The 22,105-nt window shown below is 36.9% G+C and overlaps 3 protein-coding genes across 3 annotated transcripts; 2 read left to right on the top strand and 1 right to left on the bottom strand.

Moving 5' to 3' along the window:
• The first annotated feature begins 216 nt into the window (after positions 1–216).
• On the top strand, positions 217–3,686 carry LOC137732449 (sugar transport protein 13-like). Its single transcript, XM_068471757.2, has 5 exons — positions 217–480; positions 597–919; positions 997–1,121; positions 1,397–1,688; positions 2,854–3,686. The coding sequence occupies exons 1-5, from the start codon at positions 351–353 to the stop codon at positions 3,508–3,510; spliced, it is 1,527 nt and encodes a 508-aa protein (XP_068327858.2). The 5' UTR covers positions 217–350; the 3' UTR covers positions 3,511–3,686.
• A 1,777-nt stretch (positions 3,687–5,463) lies between these two features.
• On the bottom strand, positions 5,464–7,810 carry LOC137732403 (sugar transport protein 13-like). The gene is made up of 4 exons (XM_068471712.2): positions 7,541–7,810; positions 7,082–7,404; positions 6,786–6,910; positions 5,464–6,661 (listed from the first exon to the last, which is right to left on the bottom strand). Exons 1-4 carry the CDS (start codon positions 7,671–7,673, stop codon positions 5,713–5,715), a joined length of 1,530 nt encoding a protein of 509 aa, XP_068327813.2. The 5' UTR covers positions 7,674–7,810; the 3' UTR covers positions 5,464–5,712.
• Positions 7,811–14,557: 6,747 nt separating this feature from the next.
• Positions 14,558–20,746, top strand: LOC137731589 (sugar transport protein 13). Its single transcript, XM_068470744.2, has 5 exons — positions 14,558–15,162; positions 15,920–16,242; positions 18,270–18,394; positions 19,407–19,698; positions 19,800–20,746. The coding sequence occupies exons 1-5, from the start codon at positions 15,030–15,032 to the stop codon at positions 20,511–20,513; spliced, it is 1,587 nt and encodes a 528-aa protein (XP_068326845.2). The 5' UTR covers positions 14,558–15,029; the 3' UTR covers positions 20,514–20,746.
• Positions 20,747–22,105: the final 1,359 nt, after the last annotated feature.

Raw genomic sequence — 22,105 nt, 5'->3', positions numbered from 1 at the left:
ATTACTCTTAACGGCTTGATCAACTGTGGTTTAACTAACTTCTCGTACCCTTCATGACAACCAAGCAACAAGGATGAACACCAACCGCAGGTCGCGTCATGGGAAAAGCTGTTGACCATGGCACTTTCTAATTAATCCATTTTCTACGTCTTTCAATCTCGATCTGTTGCCTTGATGTCGTCTAATATATAAACCCCTCACGCACACACACCCCTCATCTTCACCGAGCTACTCTCTCCTGTCTCTCTACTTCAGCTGGCCGGCGTGGTCTTGTAACGTAATTAGGTTCAAGAATTAATCAGGTATAATAACTAAGCAAGCTTGAGAAGAAGAAAGAAAGGGTAGGAATCATGGCAGGGGGATTCGGGGGCCCGACAGGCGGCGAAGATTTTGAAGGAAAGATCACGGCTATTGTGGTCATTTCGTGCATATTGGCCGCTAGCGGAGGCCTCATGTTTGGTTATGATATTGGCATTTCAGGTACTTATATAAAACCTACTATATGTTATACATGCACAACATTTTGCTTTGTTTCATGAATCAAAATTAAATCTGTTGTACATTTTAATTTGAATTTGATGTACCGTCTGATGCAGGTGGTGTTACATCCATGCCCGACTTCCTAAAGGAATTCTTCCCGGTTGTATATAGCAAGCAACAAATTCCAGGACTTGAGAGCAATTACTGTAAATATGACAATCAAGGCCTGCAATTGTTCACATCTTCATTATACCTCGCTGCATTGACAGCAACCTTCTTTGCATCTTACACAACCAGAGTTCTAGGCAGAAGGATGACCATGTTGATCGCCGGGGTTTTCTTCATAGTCGGAACTATTTTTAATGCTGCAGCTAAGAACCTTGCCATGCTCATTATTGGGAGGCTCTTACTTGGTTGCGGAGTTGGTTTTGCAAACCAGGTAAATATTAATTAATGATTGGTTATTCATGAATACCTAATTTGATCATGTAGCGATTGTTTTTTTAATGATAACAGGCCGTACCACTTTTCCTTTCGGAGATTGCACCGACAAGAATTCGTGGAGCACTTAATTTGCTCTTCCAGCTCATGGTCACCATTGGCATTCTTGTAGCACAACTTATCAATTATGGAACTGCGAAGTAAGGCAGCGTTATTCCCCCTAAGAAACTTTTGTTTGTAATTGTATCGCCATTACGTGGTATTCTTAGTCCATGAAGGTGGAAAATAAGTTTATACTACATTCTATAGTATTAATTAATCTTCGCGCGATATAACAATAGTGAACTACTAGTATTATGGTCACACCGAAAAAACTAATATGAATTAGATGTGTATGTTGGGGGGGGGCTACAATTTTTGTATTTCAGTTTCTCTCCAAGTTCCCAACTACAATGTTTTGTGCTACCACATGCAGGATTAAAGGGGGATATGGATGGAGGATATCACTGGGTTTGGCTGGCGTTCCATCACTCTTGCTAACACTTGGGGCTGTCATTGTAACAGACACTCCAAACAGTTTGATCCAACGAGGTAAGTTGGAGCAAGGAAAAAAAGTTCTAAAGAGGATCCGGGGTATTGAGAATGTCGATCCGGAATTCCTTGAGATTCTCGAGGCAAGTCGGGCTGCTAAAGAAGTGAAGCATCCCTTCAGAAATCTCCTTAAGCGTAAAAACAGACCTCAACTGATCATTACAATTTTCTTGCAGGTCATTAAGCATTTCATTGCATTGTTTAATTTTATATCGTACTAAGTACTTTAATTGAATATTATATTGTCATCCTGGGAAAATTGAATTTCTATTAGAATAGAATTTGACTGCTGAAAAATCACCAACAGCTCCTACTGTTGATCAATTACAGATGGACATGTGTCCAAGTAATTGATTTTTTAATCACAGATTAGACACATGTCCATCTATGATTTGCTCGCAGCAGGAGTTGCTGATTTTTTCAGCAACCAAGTTCTTTCCTTTCTATTAAACTCTGATTTTAAAGTAGATTTTGACCTTGGCCATTGGGTTAGTATATTACGGAAAAAGGATCCTCGCTGGATCCTTTTCATGGGGATTCCAGGAATCCCGTGATCATGTATGTTCATCATAAATCGTGCGGTTAGTTTTTATTAGGTACTATTTATATTTAATTTAAATTTTAAAATTTAAAATGATTTTTGACAACAAGATGTACGATGAACGGACATAATCACAGGATTCCCAGGAAAATGATCAAGCGAGGATCATTTTCTGTATATTATTAGAATTATACACATAGACATTGTTGAGAGTTGCCCCACGAGATATTTTTTACTAGGAACATAACCCAGTATATCAAGTGTAATAATACAATTAGTTGAAAACTTGAGAAAAGAAAATTGTCAACTAATTATATTATGACACTTAGTTTACCTGACTGTGTTCCCAGCACATTGAAAAATTTTCCGTTGTCCCACAAGAGATTGTAGAGTGTGCCTGAAACATGGGTGGTACACCACATGTGATTATACAAGTGGAGGGACACTTGTAAATAAACTTCCCTCTACTTATATAAATAACATGTAGTATACCACCTCGTATTCTGAGCACAATAATAAATTTGCCCCTGCAAAATGAAAAAGAAAGCTTTACTTTAAAAGTTTAAGTCATTTTAAATTGGATGTTCACATTTTGAAAGATGTGATGTCCATGTGTATGTAGATATGTTGTACCTATGTGTATAGTCCTTATAAGATCAAGGACAGCATGATATTTACCCAAAAAAAGAAAAAGACAACATGACATATATCCCTAGTTCTAATGGCTAATTAACTCGTCAGAAGCAAATTTTCTCAAATTTTGGTAGTCTGAATCCTATATATGGTAATGTTTTCTGCAGTTCTTCCAGCAATTCACAGGCATTAACTCAATCAATTTTTACGCTCCAGTTTTGTTCCAGACCTTGGGATTTAAGAATGATGCTTCCCTTTACTCATCAGTTATTACAGGCGTTATCATGGTTCTCGGAGCCATTATTTCAATTTACTTTGTCGACAAAGCTGGTCGCCGCGTGCTCTTGATTGAAGGTGGCATCCAAATGTTCCTCTCTCATGTGGTCGTTGCAATCATACTTGGGATGAAACTTAAGGATCAATCCAACGACCTCGATCACGGCTTGGGAATTCTTGTGGTTATTGTAGTCTGTTCTTTTGTGGGTTCCTTTGGATGGTCTTGGGGGCCTCTTTGCTGGTTGGTTGCCAGTGAGATATTCCCTCTAGAGGCTCGCTCAGCCGGGCAGAGTGTGACTGTGTCTGTAAACATGTTGTTCACATTTGTTATAGCACAGGCCTTCCTCTCAATGCTTTGTCACATGAAGTTTGCTATTTTCTTATTCTTCGCAGCGTGGGTCTTCCTCATGACAGTCTTCGTCTTCTTTTTACTTCCGGAGACTAAAGGTGTCCCTATCGAAGAAATGGCAGACGTAGTGTGGAGGGAGCATTGGTATTGGAAGAGATATATGGATGACTGCGAAGATGATCCTAAGGGACATGCTTGAAGCATTGCCCTCATTCAAGCAGCCTCCGAATGGCGGTTTTCCAATCAATTTTTTTGTTGCTTAATTTCCTCAATTGTAGGGCACATGCCAATTGTGCATGCATACATTTCAATGTTTTTACTGTTTAAACTGTAACTTTTTTTTATCAGTTTAATTACCAGTATCCCTTCAAATAATTTCACTCTCTATTGTGCTTAATCTGCTTCTGTACTATTAAGTCTGCACCACAAGAATAAACATAATAAGCAACAACCTACAAATAGTGGTAGAAAAGAGTAATGCTAGGGAGATCATATTTTAGTGTACTATATTATACATTCTAATAGAGGCAAGGCTCGCTAATACAATTAAGTCTCACCTCTATTAGTGATATGGTACAATATGGCACAAGAAAATGTGATCTCCCTAGTATTTTTTTGGTAGAAAAAATATTAAAAAAGTTGGCACATGATGTCCTGTAATTGATTGAACAACTCACACGCTATTTGCTAATCTCTGTTGTATGGTTGTACCCAAGCCAGTCCTGTAGAATATAAGGATGCATGACAGTTTTACTCAGTTGTTTTTTTTCTTAGCTTTAGTTTTTTGGCACAGAATGGAAATTCAAAACTCGAAACACCATCTAACAACATCGAGGGAGCATGTTAAATTCTAGTTCTAAACCTAGCTAGAGGTTTTCTTGGTGATTAGAGACACTTTTGTGATGAAAAGGGAAGGGAGTTTGAACTTCAAGATTTGATCTTTGGACGTTAGGATTAATATATATCAAATAAATCACGTGATTTTATATCATACTACATATATGCTATCAAAGTTTTACATTTATGGCTGTCTTTCACTTTTTAGGGTGAACTGTGAATTTAGTCTTTAAATTATCACTTGAGTGAAAATTAGGTCTCTAAACTATTTTTTTTCAGAAAAATCAATCATTGAATTATACAAATCTGCCAATTACATCCCTAATATTAGATTCAAAGCTACTATATTCATTTTCTGTCAATTTAAGTCACATTACTTGCATGTGATACACATTGGAAGGTTGATAATTTCCATAAAAAATAGTGTGTGGAGTTAACTTTGGAGGTTAAATTAGACGTTAAATTTGCAATCTATATGAAATGCTAAGGGCTTATAGGTGAGAAAATGATGACGGTATTACACTCTAAAGTGTGCCAAGTAACTTAAGTTGACGAAAATTGGATAAAATAGCTTTGAATATAATAGTAGGAATGAATTTGTCCAAAAAATAATAATAATAATAGTATGGATGAAATTAGCAAATTTTAATCAATTTAGAGACTTATTTTACCAAAAAAAATTGTTTAGGAACCTAATTTTCAATGAGGTAATAGTTCATGAACTAAATTGACAGTTCACCCTACTTTTTATGTTATGTCCAACTTTTTTTTTTTTTTTGGGTTACAAGCAATTCTTTCACTCAACTCTCAATTGTTAAGACCAATTGAGAAGAGCACAAGAAATCAAGAACCAAAGAAGAATCAATTTCCAACCAAATAAAAGTTCAATCACGAACTGAAGCTGATTCAATAGCTTTATTTACTACTATTACCTATGCCACAACAGAGCTAGGAATTTCCAAGTTAGAACAAAAAGCGCTCCAAGGAATCGGTCTTTGAAATTCCGAAACACATTACCATAGCCAGCACGACCGGAACCACTCTTCCAAGCACCAATAAGGGTGGGCACAGTTCGACTCGGTGCAGTTTAGAGTGAGACCGAAACTGAAAATTTTTATGGTTCGGTTTGATGTAGTTTTGAAGCCAAAACTGAAATGAAATCAAACCGTTTAGTTCAGTTCGGTTCAATTCGATGCGGTTTCAACGGTTTCGGTTTGGTTTCAAACCATTAATTACATACAAAATTAAAAAGTAAGAAGAACACCTAAACTGAAGGGAAAAAGGGTTCCACCTGACTAAATTGATAAACGAAAAATGCAAAAGAAAAGTACTTTTGAAAAGAGATTGAAAGAATACAATCCAAAAGGGAATTCCAACAATACATTTTAGAAAGCTCAAATAAGACCTCTCAAAAAATTAATTAAACAAACATTTGGCATGCAGAGAGAGCTCGTGTTGTGAAGCTGGTAGAACTAAAAGAAGAACTTGGAAGCCTCAGAGTCCGGAATCTTGTAAAATCTCATATAGCTCCAGGCATATCAATATAGGAGGCAATTAACATAGTTTAAGCATATGCCTTGGCACCATCTTCAAAGTCATCCATGAATCCCTTCCAGAACCAATGTTGTTTCCAGACTCTTTCAGACATCTCTTCGATCGGGACCCCCTTGGTCTCAGGAATTAAGAACACGACAAAGATTGTCATGACAAGGACCCAAGCACAGAAGAACAAGAAAATGCCAAACTTCATATGGCAAAGCATCGAGAGGAAGGCCTGTGCTATAATAAAGGTGAAGAGCATGTTGATGCACACAGCCACACTCTGGCCGGCTGAGCGAGCCTCCAGCGGGAATGTCTCACTAGGGATCAACCACCCAAGAGGTCCCCAAGACCATGCAAAGGAAGACACAAAGCTACAAACCATAACCACTACAAGGATTGCCAAGCCTGGAGTAAGGCTGTTAGAGTGTTCTTGGACTCTGAGTCCCATAACTATTGCAACCACCAATTGAGAAAGGAACATCTGGACACCGGCTTCTAATAAGAGAATGCGGCGACCAGCTTTGTCAACAAAGTAGATTGATACAACGGTTGATAACACGTTGACAGCTCCTGTTATTACCGCAGAGTAGAGGGAAGCATCACTTTTAAAACCCAAGGTCTGGAATAAAACCGGGGCGTAGAACATGACTGCATTGATGCCAGTGAATTGTTGGAACACCTGCATCATAACAGCAATGACCAGTTGTGGCCTGTTCCTACGCTTAAGGAGATTTTGGAAGGGATTCTTCACTTCTTTAGCCACCCGACTTGCCTCAACAATCTCTAAGAATTCTGGATCCACATTGTCAACACCACGAATCCTTCTAAGAACTGCTTTTCCTTCCTCCAACTTACCTCGTTCAATCAAACTGTTAGGAGTATCTACCACAATGAGAGACCCCAAGGTTAGCAAACCTGCTGGAATCCCAGCCAAACCCAATGACACTCTCCATCCATATCCTCCTGTAATTCTGTGCATGTATGGTAACCCAAAATAATAATTATATTCAAGTGATTGGAAAATATTACTACACTAAAATTTGTTGGTTCAGGTATTGTCTTTTGAATTAGCTAGGCAAGATTGGGCTGGCTTACTTGTTAGTTCCATAATTGATAAGGTTTGCAAAAAGAATGCCAATGGTGATATTGAGTTGGAAGAGGATGTTAAGTGCCCCTCGAATTCTTGTCGGTGCAATTTCCGAAAGGAAGAGCGGAACTGCCTGTAAATATATTACATTGATCAATAATTATAGTGTTCAAGACATGTAATAGGAAAAGGTAGATACACATCATAATCAACACTCGACAAGTAGGCAGTTTATAAACAAAAAATAATTTATTTAAAAAAAAAAAAAAAAAAAAGGATGAGATTAAGATTTTATGTTTTGCACCTGGTTAGCAAAACCAACTCCACAACCAAGCAAGATCCTCCCAATGATAAGCATGAGAAGGTTAATAGCTGCAGCATTAAAAACTGTTCCGGCTATGAAAAATATCCCGGCAATCAACATAGTTAGCTTTCGACCTAGCGATCTGGTAGTGTACGACGCAAAAAAGGTTGATATTAAAGCAGCCAGGTACAATGAAGATGTGAACAACTGCAAGCCTTGATTATCATATTTGCAGTAGTTGCTCTCTGGTCCAGATTCTTGAGTCTTCCTATACACAACCGGGAAGAATTTCTTTTGGAAATGGGGCATGGATGTAACACCCCCTGCATTATATAACCATATATATCGAATTCAACAAAATTAGTTATCAATAAACTCTAATCTTTTTTTAAGAATACACGTTAATAGTTAATTGTGCAAGTGTGCATTAGATGGAACTCTTGAGTCACGTATGTGTACCTGAAATGCCAACATCATAACCGAACATGAGGCCTCCGCTAGCAGCCATTATGCACGAAATGATCACAAGGGGCGTGATCTTCGCTTCAAAGTCTCCGCCTCCTGATGAGGCTCCAAATCCACCACCGGCCATGGCTTCGGCTTCACAATTAATTACTTACAACTTATTTGCTGAACCTTAATTATCAGTGTCTGATTTGATTGAAGTGAAGATTTTTAATTACTCAATGACCTCATGGAAAAGGTTTTGAATATCTCGGTAAAATATACGAAAAGTTTGTCCTAGAGAAAGGTTTATATACTAGATGACCTCAAGGCAACAAGAAGTGAACCACGGAGAAAACGGATGATTTAGTCAGTGCCAGGGCATTATACGTGGTTGATTTTGGTCTTGAATACTTGGTTATAACGCACAGCAAGTTTGTTGCATTGAAAGTTGATCGAGTCTATCCGGTGTATTGTTAGAAGGGCCATATTTCCTAGCAATATGATGATCCGACGGTTAAAGCCGACAACTGTTACAACATGCCTATAATGTCGGGAAAAGGGATATATATGTCCGGAAATAGATATGTCCGAAGACTACTTTTATTACAATAAAATTATTACGCACACACAGTAATTAATCTCTTCGGGAGTACATTAAGTTGTTAAGTTGTTACCACACTATCTATAATAAGATTAATGTAGTTAAACTTGCATGAATTAAACAAAGGTGACAATCAAGTACACAATCAAAACTATGAGTTTTGAGTAAAAAGCAACACAAACAATATCCGGCGTGAGATAAAAGAATATGTACAAGCTTGTCATAGTATCTTATCTTTCCAAACTTTTCTAGTATATATGCCACAAACTTTTCGTTTTACAGCTTGTCTTGCAGGTTCTTACCTTTTAGGTTCATAGAGGGGTTTGGGCCTATGTCCACCCAATCTTTTTCTAGTATTTTCTTTTTCAAGAGAGGTAAGATCTATGTCCCCCTTCTTTTTTTTGTATTTTCTTTTCCAAAAGGGGTAAGGTGTACGTCCCCCCATCTTTTTTAGTATTTGTTTTTCTTGCTCTATGAGGGGTAAGGTTTATGTTCCCTCCTTGACTAGGTGTAACTTCTTTTTTTCATATCAATAAATTTATCTCGTGTTGTCGAAGTTTTCTAAAATAAATAAATAAAATGCCGCAAGCTTGCATCCTGTATTCTCCCATCACAATCTTGTCTCATGGCTATTCTCCACGGATGTTCATTAGTTCGCTAATACCAACCCATTAATAAATTTCTGGGGGTCAATAACTGCCATAATTCCTTCTTAATTCAAATGATAATCTACCACTAAATCAATTTAAACTGCAGGAAGAAAGATGCGAACTTGGATACAAAGTGAGGAGCACATTGCTTTATCGAACTTGGCTAATGCCATGTCTTCTTTAACTTGTCCTGAATAAAAGAAACCTAACTAGAGGTGGGACCCGAGTTCATGCATTAGCCGCGGGTTACCAACATTTTCAAGTTTGATACAAGGGACTCGGAAGTGTTGGTTGATTTTCAGATGTTTGCTTAGTTTCTAGTTGGTGTAGAAAGCTTGTGTTCAATTGTTATTTGGGTAAATAGCCAAAATGATTCTTAAGATTTGCATAACACATCATTTTAGTGTCTGAGATTGAAAATCAATAGAAATGGTCCCTGAGATTGCCCACCATCCATCATTTTGGTTCTTCCGTTAAAAACTCCATTAAGTGTCCCGGAGCTCTTGGTCGGAAGTTTGAGCAATTTTCAAAGCTTCGTAACTCAATCGTTTCTTAACCAAATTCGACCCATAATATATCAAAATAAAGATAGGAAAGTGTAAAACAAGATTATATCTATTTAGAAGATCAATGGTTGCCAGAGATGACCGGAAAATATCCTGAAAGGTGACTGGTCCATGGGAAAACTGGAAAAACTCGCCAGAAACTAGGTAAACTTTAAAATTCATAACTTCAATACTCAACGAAATCAAGTGATTCAAAATGAAAATCATACTTCTCAACAAGATGAAGAGAATGGTACCTTTTTGGACGGCTAACTCGCCGTGATTTGGCCGAAAAACGGCTTGAAAGTGGCCAACTTGAGACCAAGACGGCCAATTTCGAGTCATTTTCCGGCCTAACCACGGATATTTAGCCATCAAGAAAGGTACCATTCTCTTCGTCTCATCGAGAAGTATGATTTTCGTCTTTGAATCACTTGATTTTTTTTAGTATTGAAGAAGTTATGAACGTTTAAAGTTTACCCAATTTCCGGCAAGTTTTCCAGCTTTCCCGCGGACCAGTCACCTTTAAGGCTATTTTCCAGCCATCTCTGACAACCATTGGGATTCCAAATATGTATAATCTTGTTGTACACTTTCCTATCTTCATTTTGATATATTATTTTTTATATCACGTTATTATTACTGTTGTTTGTGTCAAATTTTTAAGAGTTTTTTTTGGTTTTTTTTGGTTTTTTTGGTTTTTTTTCTTTTTTTCTTTTTTGCAGTTGAGTTTTCTTCTGATGGGTTAGGATTTCATTAAAGTCTTAGCTCACGATGTACTATTTTGAATCTGCTTTAAATCTTCTGTCGTTTGAAAAAAAATAAAAGAAAACTTTAATACCCTGATAAGTCCACATTTGTGAGATATATGTATCATCGAGTATAATGGCATCACCAACTGAATTTCAACTAATTTCTCCACGATAATTATAACTAATAAGGCTGTTTGTTGTATAATGCTGACACTTTTATAGGAAAAATTTGAAAAGACGATGGTAACTTGAAACGGATGGTGCAGTGACATGGAAGAATATTGTTGCTTTTGAATAACAAAGTCATAATTCCAGGCTTGCTGTAATTGATTAGGAACACGAGCGGCAGTTGTAACACCACAAAAACTGCCTAATATTTGTTTTACGGTTCTATCTGAAGACTCCTATTACGTCTATCCACTTTTTTGTTCAACTTGCACTGATTTTGATTAGCTTTGTCAAAGTAAGAAAGTCATGCATATATATTTCCCATACTTTGGGCTGCCGACATGCATCCGTACAAAGCCGTCTTAAGTTTGATGATTGTCTCGTGAATAATGTCATGTATTTGTTTGTTTTTATCCTTATCCTTATCCAAAATCAAAACAAAAGTTTGACTCCAAATCCGAAACCCAAATGCTTGAGATTTGCATGGTTTTGGGCATCCAATTAATAGAGACGGTCCACTTCGGTGTCTCCAAAGTATACATCAGCCTTTACGCGTTTTTGCAGAGGTCATCGTTCCACGTCATTTTTTGGCCTTCTTTCGAAACTTTGATGGATGTTTTTTGTTTAGAGAACAAGATGAAATTACCATAACTAACTTATCATGCCTTAAAGAGCTCTAATGAAACAAAAAAAAATGAAACCCTAATCTATTAACTTATCATGCATTAATTGATTCTTGGTTGTGAAATTCTAACCTTGTTATAGTCAGTTGAATTTTCTTTCTAAACTATTGTATTTAATATAGTTTCTCTAAAATGTAATGTTATCAAGAACAAGCATTATCCGTATGGAAAATCTGAAGGACAAAAATTAGCGCAAAGGCGGGTTGCAAAGGTTTAGTCAAAGAAAATTATCTGACTTCTGTATTAGCTAATTAAGGCTTGAGTATCTATTTTTTGACTTTAAACCAAATTTGTAAACCTAGAGAAAGTAGTAGCTATCTTCCCTTTCTAAAGGAAGAAATCTAATGACAGGCGTTAGCTTGTAAGTGGTCAGCTTATAAGTGATTTGGATTGGTCAAGCTCAAAGGTTGGTTAGTGAGTTTGTTATACGGGGAGATTTCATTCCTCCTTCCTTCTATGGTTAACTCGATTAGAGCAAGTGTTGGAATGAGAGTTTTCCAGCATGCGATGGCTAAATAATTAACAAAGAAAACAAACAAAAACAGGTGACTATGATCAGGGTCACCTGGAGGTTAAATGTTGTTCTTCAATTGTCTTGTTTTTCTTTCTTGGTCAGACCACCTTCCGTTGTAGACTCTGTTTTTCTCAAACTACGTACCATCACATGTTTTAGATGCTACATGTGAACGTCATCACACGAGCATAGGAAACAACAGCCGCACATCGGCTAATTGTGTTTGATTTGTCAGTAGGATATGATTATCTAATTTTCCATGGAGAGAGGGGATAGAAAAATATTCTAAACACGCCAATAAGCATTGAGATTTGGATGGTGGGGATATATATATATTACGAATTTCTTTTTGTAGTTTAATTTTTTTAAAAGAAATTGAGGAAGTGGATAATACAAGTCTTTTATTGGGCATTGAAGAAAGAAAAATTTATTTTTCAAGTTGCACTTCATAGATTATCATTGCAAAATATTAACCAAATCAGAAATATTTGAGGCATATAATTGAGTCCAAAAAATTGACGAATTTATGCCAAGAAAAACATTGAAATTTTTGTGCTAATTAAATAGGCAAATAGTTTTGAATTGAATTGAATTTTTATAAGGATAATTTATAAATCAAAGCTTATAAAATAAACAGTTCAGATCGTTAAAATTCAATACGAAGCGGATCCCATAACTAATTTTTATTTTTTTAATAGAATGGAAATATCTTCCTTTAGGGGCCTGATATATATATTAGTTGTGAATGGTTGTACATGTTAGTCCTGGCTGTATCTATGTTGCGTCATCGCAAGATCAGAATGATTTCGTTTCTTCCTACCGTTCCACTCGGGTTGCTGAAATTTATTAATAGTTATATATATATTAGTTGTGAATGGTTGCACATGTTAGTCCTGGCTGTATCTATGTTGCGTCATCGCAAGATCAGAATGATTTCGTTTCTTCCTACCGGTCCACTCGGGTTGCTGAAATTTATTAATAGAAAAAACTATATGATAATTAAAGATGACTAGATACCAAATAAAATTATTATTTACAGAAGTCCTTTTGGGGTCCTACGCACACTAAGGCTTTCAGTGGGAATACTTTATTGATTAGTGAGCAAAATAATTGTTTATTAGTTTGTTTAAGTGCGCTATTATTGCTTAAGTTCAATCTTTCTTCTTATTAGATATTATGAATTTATTAACTTAAAAGCGGACAAGAAATTATGAATATCTTCAGCAAGAAGCCAAATAATCTCCTTCATTGTTAATTGCCATGCAATTTGGAATGGCTTAAGTAGGACGCTCATTACTTAATAATTTACGTGCTTAGCATACCTATTTTTTTAACCAATGATAGACAGAACCTCGAGTAGATGGATAAATACTTTTAACCAATTAAACTATAAGCCACTTGCATGTGCTTAGCATGCTTCATTGTTTAAATGTTTAATTTGGTTAAGGTAATACTTAGAAGATAGATAAAGCTTTTGGTTCTCACAAAAATTTATCTTAGATAGAGTTCCTACAAATTAAAAAAAAAAAAAATGATTAACATTAATGTATGAGCAGTTCAGTGTTAAAGAGCTAGTAATTTGTGTCAAGTGTTCTTGGGTTCTACTTCTTATGGAGCACTGAGTAATCAATAATCCAATCCTATTAGATGATAATAGCCTCCTTTCCTTCTATTGCATGATTGCCCACCGATCTTGGCAGTCGAAAAATAACCATCTTCGGATGTGAAGGTGAGAGTGAAACAAAAAGAACTGACATATTGAAGATGATGACTGCATCACATTTTGGTATTATGAAAATTTTATAGTGCCAAAAGGCCTAATTTAGTTTTTGCCCTGGATCTCCTAGTAACCCAGATCCGTCCCTGTTTAGATTATACACCCTAAAATTAGCGTACTCAACATATTCAATTGATTTGCAATTTGGGTACGAGGAATAAGACCGTGTTATTAACATGTATGTAGCTAGTGCAACTTAAGTCTGTGACAGAATAAAGTTCATCAATCTATCGGACCACAAGTTATCCGGTATGCGTATCTTATCTTATGTCCTCTAGGTAAAGGTTCATGTGCCACTTCCAACTTGGGTTCTAACTTGAATAGCACAATGACACAAGATTTATGTTCCCTTAGTTTTTGAACGCATGTGGTATTGACAACATATTGATGTGGACCAACTATGCCTTGAAAAATTATGATGGATTACAATGGCATGTCGACCTCTTGATTTTAGATTTTATGGTAATGCTGCTTCATGTAGTATAACCTAAGTTAATGACAATTTTTTAATTAATTAACTAATTTTATTATAGTTGACCAAAAGAATCATTTGAAAATAGAACAGAAGTAAAATTAGAACTTGCTTGCAGAACCAACTTCCTTTCACACTTCAATTCAATCCTTTTATTTATCAAGAAATACAAATTTGAAAAGTATATCCAGATAAGAAAATTTTAGCCAACCAAAAAAAAAGATTATATGTTAATGCATACTAGTATTATATTATTTTTTTGTTTGGGCAAAATAAATTCGAGTAGATAAATCAATGGTAGATTACAATTAGTACCTTTATTGTTTAGGGCAAAATAAATGCAACTTGAAAATTACAGATTGTAATATCATCATATGCTCATCAAATTATCAAACTAACGATAATCTTTTTACAGGACATTGGGCGGTCCATTTTTGTTGCTTACACGCGTAGAAGCAAATTGATGCCAGTATTTAGTGCTCCCTCTCTCCCTCCCTCCGTTGCCGTATTTTGAAGGTTGAAATGGATCTTCTTAAAAGTTCTTGTATTTTGCCCATACACCATCTCTTAATCTACACGTCATCGATATAATATTTGTGTAAGCATAAAAATGGATCAACTAAGTACAACTAAAAAAATAAAAATTAATTTGACGGTTAGACTCATTAAGAGGTTAATGATGTAAGAATTTAAAACGTTAAACGGGTGGTTATGTCAATTTTTATTAGTTCTCTCTTTTTTAAAAAGCATAATTGAAATTTTCACGTGCCCTAAAGCAAAGAAATACGTGCAACGCATAGACCTAAAAAGGCATAATTATGCATGTGCCATCCTGACTATACATTCAATTATTGTGCAAAAAAGATCATGATCAATTTTAATAGACTCAGTTTCAGTCCAGTTCGATTAAACTCACCCTTCCAAATTAATTTCCTATTTGATCTCCAGTCCTAAACTGGATTGAATTAATTAGCTCACCAAACCCCATTAACATTCAAATTAGAGTTGCAAAGTAAATTAATTAATTCCCACTCCTGATCCAGGAGGCTTGACCACTTATTACAAAATATTGTCTGTGTTGACCACAGACTTTTCCAGAGAAAACAGTAAAGGCCACCCGTCCATTTCAAATCTGAGGAACACGCGGAAAAATCTCAACGGTGGTTCCCACTACACGATCGAATTCGAATCTCGTGCTACTTCCATGCCACCTCCTCTATATAAACACCCTCTCGCTACTTAAAATTCAATTCCCATTACCACCTGACGTCTCTCTTCTTCTTCCTGTTGCTTTGAGAAATTGTGAGGAACTAGAATTAAGTGTTCTTCGATATCGGTCATGGCCGGCGGAGGGTTCTCAGCGGGTCCGGACGGGCGTGAGTTCGAGGCCAAGATCACGCCCATCGTCATCATCTCGTGTATAATGGCTGCTACTGGTGGACTCATGTTTGGTTACGATGTCGGTGTTTCAGGTAATCGTCTCTCTCTACTCACACAGACGTACACTATTTGAGCTTCGTACTGTTGGTTCAGCTACTCCGCTAGATGAACTCTGTGGGCATTGTTTGGTTAGGGTTCTGGGAAAGCCTTTTAGATGCTTCAATGAAAGATTCTATATTCCGAAGGTTTCATCCGTTAGATCTTGGTCATTGTTTATTTCACCATGATCCAACGGCTAAAACTCCGGAATACAAGATACTTTGGAGTATGCCAGAAAATTCCTCAGTCAAAATGTTCAATGTTGATATTCTACTTAATTAATTTATTTAATTATCCATGTTTGTTTCTTTCTTTTAGTAAACAAAGGTTCTTTACTCAATGCTTTTGAAAACACAGAAGAAAGTTTCTATTTAAATGAACCTTTTCCCTTTTTAAAATCTAAAACTTACCCCAATTTTTTTTAACAAATAATAGCATTTAAATTGTTAGTTGTTAGGAAATAGGATAATTAAACCGTGTCAGGGTATATAGGTATCTTTGTTTTTTTGTCACGGTAGTAAAGCGTCATTTTCTACCCAAAAAAATTATCAAATTTCATATGATTTTGGATTATTTGTTTTTGAATTTTACGGACAAATGAGAATTGGGAGTGGTTACTTTCTACTTGAATTTTAGGCAATATTGTTTGTACAAATTTAAAAGCGAAATTTTGATTCCAAAAAAAAATTATATTTAAAAAAAAAAAACAAAAATTTGAACTAATGGTGAACTTAATTTAATTTGATGCAGGTGGAGTTACATCGATGTCCCCATTCTTGAAAAAGTTTTTCCCGGTTGTGTACAGGAGGACTCTAGAACAGGGGATCAACAGCAACTACTGCAAATACGACAACCAGGGCCTGCAGTTATTCACGTCGTCGCTGTACCTGGCAGGCTTAACTGCCACATTCGCCGCTTCCTACACCACCAGGAAGTTCGGGCGGAGGCCGTCTATGCTGATTGCTGGGATTTTCTTCATTGGCGGCACAATTCTCAATGCTGCAGCACAAGACCTCGCTATGCTCATCATTGGAAGGATCTCACTTGGTTGTGGAGTTGGGTTCGCAAATCAGGTCTGTTCAATTCTAATTTCTTCTTTTTAATTTCATGTTCTTTTACATACTAACTTGTTGCGGACCGAGCTAGGCCAGTTTAACTTGGGCAGTGTGCATGCGTTCTAGTATCGTAAGTTTGGATATCATAGAATAGTCTTTGTCAAAAAACGTAAGATTATGTGTTGCTTTTTCATTCAAGCGATTATTTACACTAAATTTATCTAAATTACGAAGAATGAAAAAAATACGACATATTGATGTAGCTAACATATTTATGTCCAAATCTAGATTATCCACTATTATAATGTTACAGAATATGTCAAAATACAATTAAATTTTTGTGGGGTTCATACTTTCTGTGGGATATAAGAGTGTGGTGTAAGCTAAAACGCTTTCTTTGGCACTTTCTCTTGCAATACCGACACCAAAGCGTATTTGGGTCCATCCCAATTGCTATCATTTTGAAGTATGATCAAAACAATTTTATAGGTGTACTGACTAGTGACTTGGACACCACATCTTGTTATACTTATGAATCACAACAGATGAATTGTTCAATTCATTTTCTTTTATCAAAATATCTCATATCAAAATATTCTTTTGTTGCCTTATAAAAAATTTCATGCACCGACGTCCTGTGGGGCACTTTTGGTCTCTAAACGCTTAGATTGGAAGAGAGGTTTTGCCTATGATCAAATTAGAGTCCATGAGTTTCTTCTTTTTCTTTTTTAGCAATAAAGTTAACTTTTCTTTGCAGTACACTTTACTTAATTGTATTAGAGGCTGTATATATTTTGTGCGTCTGAATAATTTGAAGCTTCTTTTTGTTTGTTTTAAGTCATTTTCTCGTAAAGTCACAATCATCCAGTTTTTTCCAACTCTGTTGTGCTTTAAATATAAGTTTTTTCAATCAAAATGGTCGTTGAGATTTACATAACTCCTCGCTCTGGTCCCTGAATTTGTCCACCATCAATCATTTTGATCATTCTGTGAAAAATCTCCATTAAATAAGAATAAAATGACCAAAATACCCTTAGTTTTTTGTCAAATCATTTTGGCTTATAGTTTATTAAATTGAGGGTATATTTGTCATTTTGATTATTTAACATAATTTTGCACGGAATGACCAAAATAATTGATGATGGACAATCGCAGGGACCACTTCTATTGATTTCAAATTTCAAGGATCAAAGTGATGTGTTATCTAAATCTCATAGACTATTTTGATTAAAAAATCTTAAATATATTCTTGTGTTTTGACGTTTCTACATGTGGTGTGGTGACTGGTGAGACGTCTCTTTTGCTAACAGATGAGGGAACTGGAGCTTCCTCACCCCAATTTCTTTGCAACTTCTTCTAGTCGCTTTTCGACTTTTTTTTTCTTTCCAAAAAGTCGTGCATCTTTTTTGTATGTTGGTTTGTGAAATAACGTGAAGCCGTGGAACTCCAATGTTATTCTGAACTTGTACATGATTATTATGCGGTGTCCATGTCCGAATTGTTTATCTTATCCTTTTGTAGTTACTAGGACCTTAATTTCAAGGGTCAAAAGGTTGGTCCAAAAGGATATAAAAAGATACCTTTTAAAGCACAATGCATGTGATAAAAAGTTCTATGTTCAAACTTCGATTTAAGATTTGATTAACTTTACAGTACTTTTGCGGTATGTATTTTTACTTGTAAATGTATAAAGTTTTAAATTTTAATATTTTAGATAATGAGTTCGATAATAAATTATTAATTTGTTTCGTGATTTTACCCATTCTCACCTATAATAAGAATCTAATACTTTGAGATGATTATAAACTATGTATTATTTTTTTCCTACTCTATGCAAAAAAAAAGAAGACTAAGCCATCTCTTTGTTTCAATTGTTATGTCAGCACAACTAAATAACTTTACTATTGATTGACAAAATAGAGAACAACTATGTTGGTGTACATTGTCTAGCTGCAAATAAGTTTTTATCTAAATAAATTACCGAAAATATACATCTGTTTCTCTTGTTCAACAATCTTTAACCTAACCTCGATGTTACTTTGCAGGCTGTACCATTGTTTCTTTCGGAGATTGCACCGACAAGAATCCGCGGAGGGCTGAACATATTGTTCCAGCTTAATGTCACAATAGGCATTCTATTTGCAAACCTCGTTAATTATGGCACCAGCAAGTAAGTCAGCTGCTCCCAATTTGTTCTTTTTTTTTTCTAGTCCACCCGTAACATTACCCGTGCCCCTTAAGTTACATGTATGCATAAAGAGATTTTTCAGACACATTGAAAAATCTCTCGTATGCTTGATGTTTATATTTCTGTCGTATTTTTTAGGATTTATGAATTTTCTTTGGCATGACATATTTCCAAGGGACTGTTTTACAATTTAGTATTTAGCTTCGAGCACTCAAAGTCAACAATTTGGGCCATCATATGTGACTGATAAATTAATTGACTGGTAAAAGTATTGATAGATAAGCATATGCCTATTTGAGGAGAAATTTTTCGGAGTGCCGGGTACACCAAGTGTCATGGTGTACCCTCACCCATTAGATTTTAGTTTTATTTATTTATTGAAAAATAAGATTGAAAGATATCTAAGATATCAAATTCTAATGGGTGAGGGTACACCATGACACTTGGTGTACCCGGCACTCCTAAAAATTTCTCCTATTTGAGGGACGGTTTATTCTATTAAACAATGAATTTGAACAATAGACGTGGATCAGCTTCCAAATTGTTTCATCTTGATTGCCTTTTTTTATTCATATTCACATGGCTCAGTTTCAAACTTATGATGTCTTGAGGAGACATAGGAACATTCATAAGGTAGAAATTGAAAGGTAATTAAGTTTTACATGATAAAAGGAATTTGATTTTCGCATATTTATTTTTTTTCTCCTAAGCAGTCATGTTTAATTTTAATTTGAGACTAAATAAATTGAAGGAGAATTATGGATCAGAAATAAATAAAAGTGCACCAATCTCTTCTTTTTTCAGTTACAAATTCATATCAATCTCATAGGATGCACACTGATGTTACAAAAAAATTTACTAACGTGGCTAGAACTGTCTAGTTAATGGTTTGCTTTGTCTGCTTAATTTAGTCAAATAACGTTTTGTGCTAGCCTCCTAATTAACAATTTTCTGGCTGTATTTGCTGACCGTTGATGAATTGCTTGAATAACAGGATCACAGGAGGATGGGGTTGGAGGGTGTCATTGGGGCTGGCTGGTTTACCTGCCGGTCTCCTAACCTTGGGAGCTCTCTTGGTGGTCGAAACTCCTAACAGTCTCGTAGAACGTGGTCTCTTAGACCAAGGAAAATCCGTACTTAAAAGGATCCGCGGCACTGAAAATGTCGAACCAGAGTTCTTGGATCTTGTCGAGGCAAGTCGCATAGCAAAAGAAGTGAAGCACCCCTTTAGAAATCTCATAAAGCGCAGGAATCGTCCCCAACTAATCATTGCAGTAGCCTTGCAGGTTAGCAATCGAAACAACGCTTTTTTTGTAGTATGCCAAAAATTATATATACAATTAGTACTAGTATGTTTATGGTGTTCTTTGTCTGATTTTTCCTACAGATCTTTCAACAATTTACTGGGATCAATGCCATAATGTTTTACGCGCCAGTCCTGTTCGACACTTTAGGGTTTGGAAACGATGCTTCCCTCTACTCGGCTGTTATCACAGGAGCCGTCAATGTTCTGTCCACCGTTGTATCCATCTACTCAGTTGACAAAGTAGGCCGCCGCATGCTCTTACTCCAAGCTGGTGTTCAAATGTTCATCTCTCAAGTGGCTATTGCCATAATACTAGGGATCAAGGTTAAGGACCACTCCGATGACCTCCACAAGGGCTTCGCAATCTTTGTGGTGGTTCTGATTTGCACTTATGTTGCTGCGTTCGCTTGGTCTTGGGGGCCTCTAGGTTGGTTGATACCAAGTGAGACATTCCCACTCGAGACCCGCTCAGCAGGGCAAAGTGTGACTGTCTGCACCAACTTGCTCTTTACTTTCGTTATAGCGCAGGGCTTCCTCTCGATGCTGTGCCACTTCAAGTACGGCATCTTCCTCTTCTTCTCCGGGTGGGTCTTGATCATGTCTTTCTTCGTGTTGTTCCTGCTCCCGGAGACGAAGAACATCCCGATTGAAGAGATGACAGAGAGGGTGTGGAAGCAACATTGGTTGTGGAAGAGGTTTATGGATGACGATGACTACCACATTGAAGGAAATAATGGAGATGGCTTAAAGAAAAATGGGCACGCTAATGGATTTGATGGTGTTTCTCAGTTGTAAATCAAGTTTCAGGGTTTTTGTCCCCTCTAAATAGTAAATACAGTATTTAGATATCTAAGCATTTAATAGATTTTTCCAGTGCCAGAAATCAACCTCTCTGGTTCACTGGGAATTAAGGACATGTATTGCAAAACTATTTATTTGGGTGCATTTGTGTATGTGGAGTTGATTAGTTAGTACAGAACATTGTGGATAGTAGCATTTGTTTTAATACAAGATTAATTTACTTGAAACTTGAAAAATCTACATTCCTATTTGTTTTAGTTTTTCGATTTTCGATTTTCTTTCAAGGTGACTGTTATAAGTTTTCCCGAGAACATTCACCCAAAGACACTTTTTCTGTGTAGTTCTCATTGCTAAGGGGGTCTTAGAGGATACGCCTCGTGCCCACCTTGAGTGCTCGCCAAGCCATCTCTCTTGTCACAAAATACGCTCGTCACAAGTAATATATTTATTTACTGTCATAATGTCATTTGAGGGGTGTCGAGATGGGCTCGACTTGTTCTCAAGGGAGTCTCAAGCAAAGGGAACTAGGTAAAAAGTTTGCATACAATTAAAACTATATGGTTAGTTAATTAAGTCTTTTCTCACGTTAAAAGGGGCAAAACTCTTCGGCCTTGTTTGGTATAAAGGATAGGATTGGTAATTTGAATGTATAAATACTAGTATGAAGGTATGTTTGAAGGAAAAAAATGAAAAATTTGTGATCAACTTGAGGTAGGTTATGGATTACTCAAGAAGAAAACTTATCAAATTCAATCATTTCCAAATTATAGGGTTAGAATGTGACATCCCACATCGCCCAGGGGAGTGATCCTTATATGTATATTCTCATCCCTGCCTAGCACGAGGCCTTTTGGGAGCTCACTGGCTTCGGGTTCCGTAGGAACTCCGAAGTTAAGCGAGTAGTGAGCGAGAGCACTCCCAGGATGGGTGACCCATCGGGAAGTTCTCGTGTGAGTTCCCAGAAACAAAACCGTGAGGGCGTGGTCGGGGCCCAAAGCGGACAATATCGTGCTACAGTGGCGGAGCGGGCCCGGGAAGTGATCCGCCCCGGGACGGGATGTGACAATTGGTATCAGAGCCTAACCTTGGTCGCGGGTGTGCCGACGAGGACGTCGGGCCCCTAAGGGGGGTGGATTGTGACATCCCATATCGCCCAGGGGAGTGATCCTTATATGTATATTCTCATCCCTACCTAGCACGAGGCCTTTTGAGAGCTCACTGACTTCGGGTTCCATAGGAACTCCGAAGTTAAGCGAGTAGCGCGCGAGAGCACTCCCAGGATGGGTGACCCATCGGGAAGTTCTCGTGTGAGTTCCTAGAAACAAAACCGTGAGGGCGTGGTCGGGGCCCAAAGCGGACAATATTGTGCTACGGTGGTGGAGCAAGCCCGGGAAGTGATCCGCCCCGGGCCGGGATATTGTCCGCTTTGGGCTTACCATTCCCTCACGGTTTTGTTTTTGGGAACTCACGAGCAACTTCCCAGTGGGTCACCCATCATGGGATTGCTCTAGCCCCCTTCTCACTTAACTTCGGAGTTCCCGTGGAACCCGAAGCCAGTGAGCTCCCAAAAGGCCTCGTGCTAGGTA

This window comes from Pyrus communis, chromosome 16 (assembly GCF_041283825.1).
Source record: "Pyrus communis isolate YQ-2024b chromosome 16, ASM4128382v1, whole genome shotgun sequence".
Lineage (NCBI taxonomy): Eukaryota > Viridiplantae > Streptophyta > Magnoliopsida > Rosales > Rosaceae > Pyrus > Pyrus communis.
This window is presented reverse-complemented; position numbering and strand designations above follow the sequence as displayed.

Excerpts from the sequence above, each read along its gene's own strand:
- LOC137731589 (XM_068470744.2), top strand. The coding sequence starts at position 15,030 with ATGGCCGGCGGAGGGTTCTCAGCGGGTCCGGACGGGCGTGAGTTCGAG. Across the intron at positions 18,395-19,406 it reads GTTAATTATGGCACCAGCAA|GATCACAGGAGGATGGGGTT; the intron begins GTAAGTCAGCTG and ends CTTGAATAACAG. Across the intron at positions 19,699-19,799 it reads TCATTGCAGTAGCCTTGCAG|ATCTTTCAACAATTTACTGG; the intron begins GTTAGCAATCGA and ends TTTTTCCTACAG.
- LOC137732449 (XM_068471757.2), top strand. The coding sequence starts at position 351 with ATGGCAGGGGGATTCGGGGGCCCGACAGGCGGCGAAGATTTTGAAGGA. Across the intron at positions 1,122-1,396 it reads ATCAATTATGGAACTGCGAA|GATTAAAGGGGGATATGGAT; the intron begins GTAAGGCAGCGT and ends TACCACATGCAG. Across the intron at positions 1,689-2,853 it reads TCATTACAATTTTCTTGCAG|TTCTTCCAGCAATTCACAGG; the intron begins GTCATTAAGCAT and ends TGTTTTCTGCAG.
- LOC137732403 (XM_068471712.2), bottom strand. The coding sequence starts at position 7,673 with ATGGCCGGTGGTGGATTTGGAGCCTCATCAGGAGGCGGAGACTTTGAA. Across the intron at positions 6,911-7,081 it reads GAGTTGGTTTTGCTAACCAG|GCAGTTCCGCTCTTCCTTTC; the intron begins GTGCAAAACATA and ends ATATATTTACAG. Across the intron at positions 6,662-6,785 it reads ATCAATTATGGAACTAACAA|AATTACAGGAGGATATGGAT; the intron begins GTAAGCCAGCCC and ends ATACATGCACAG.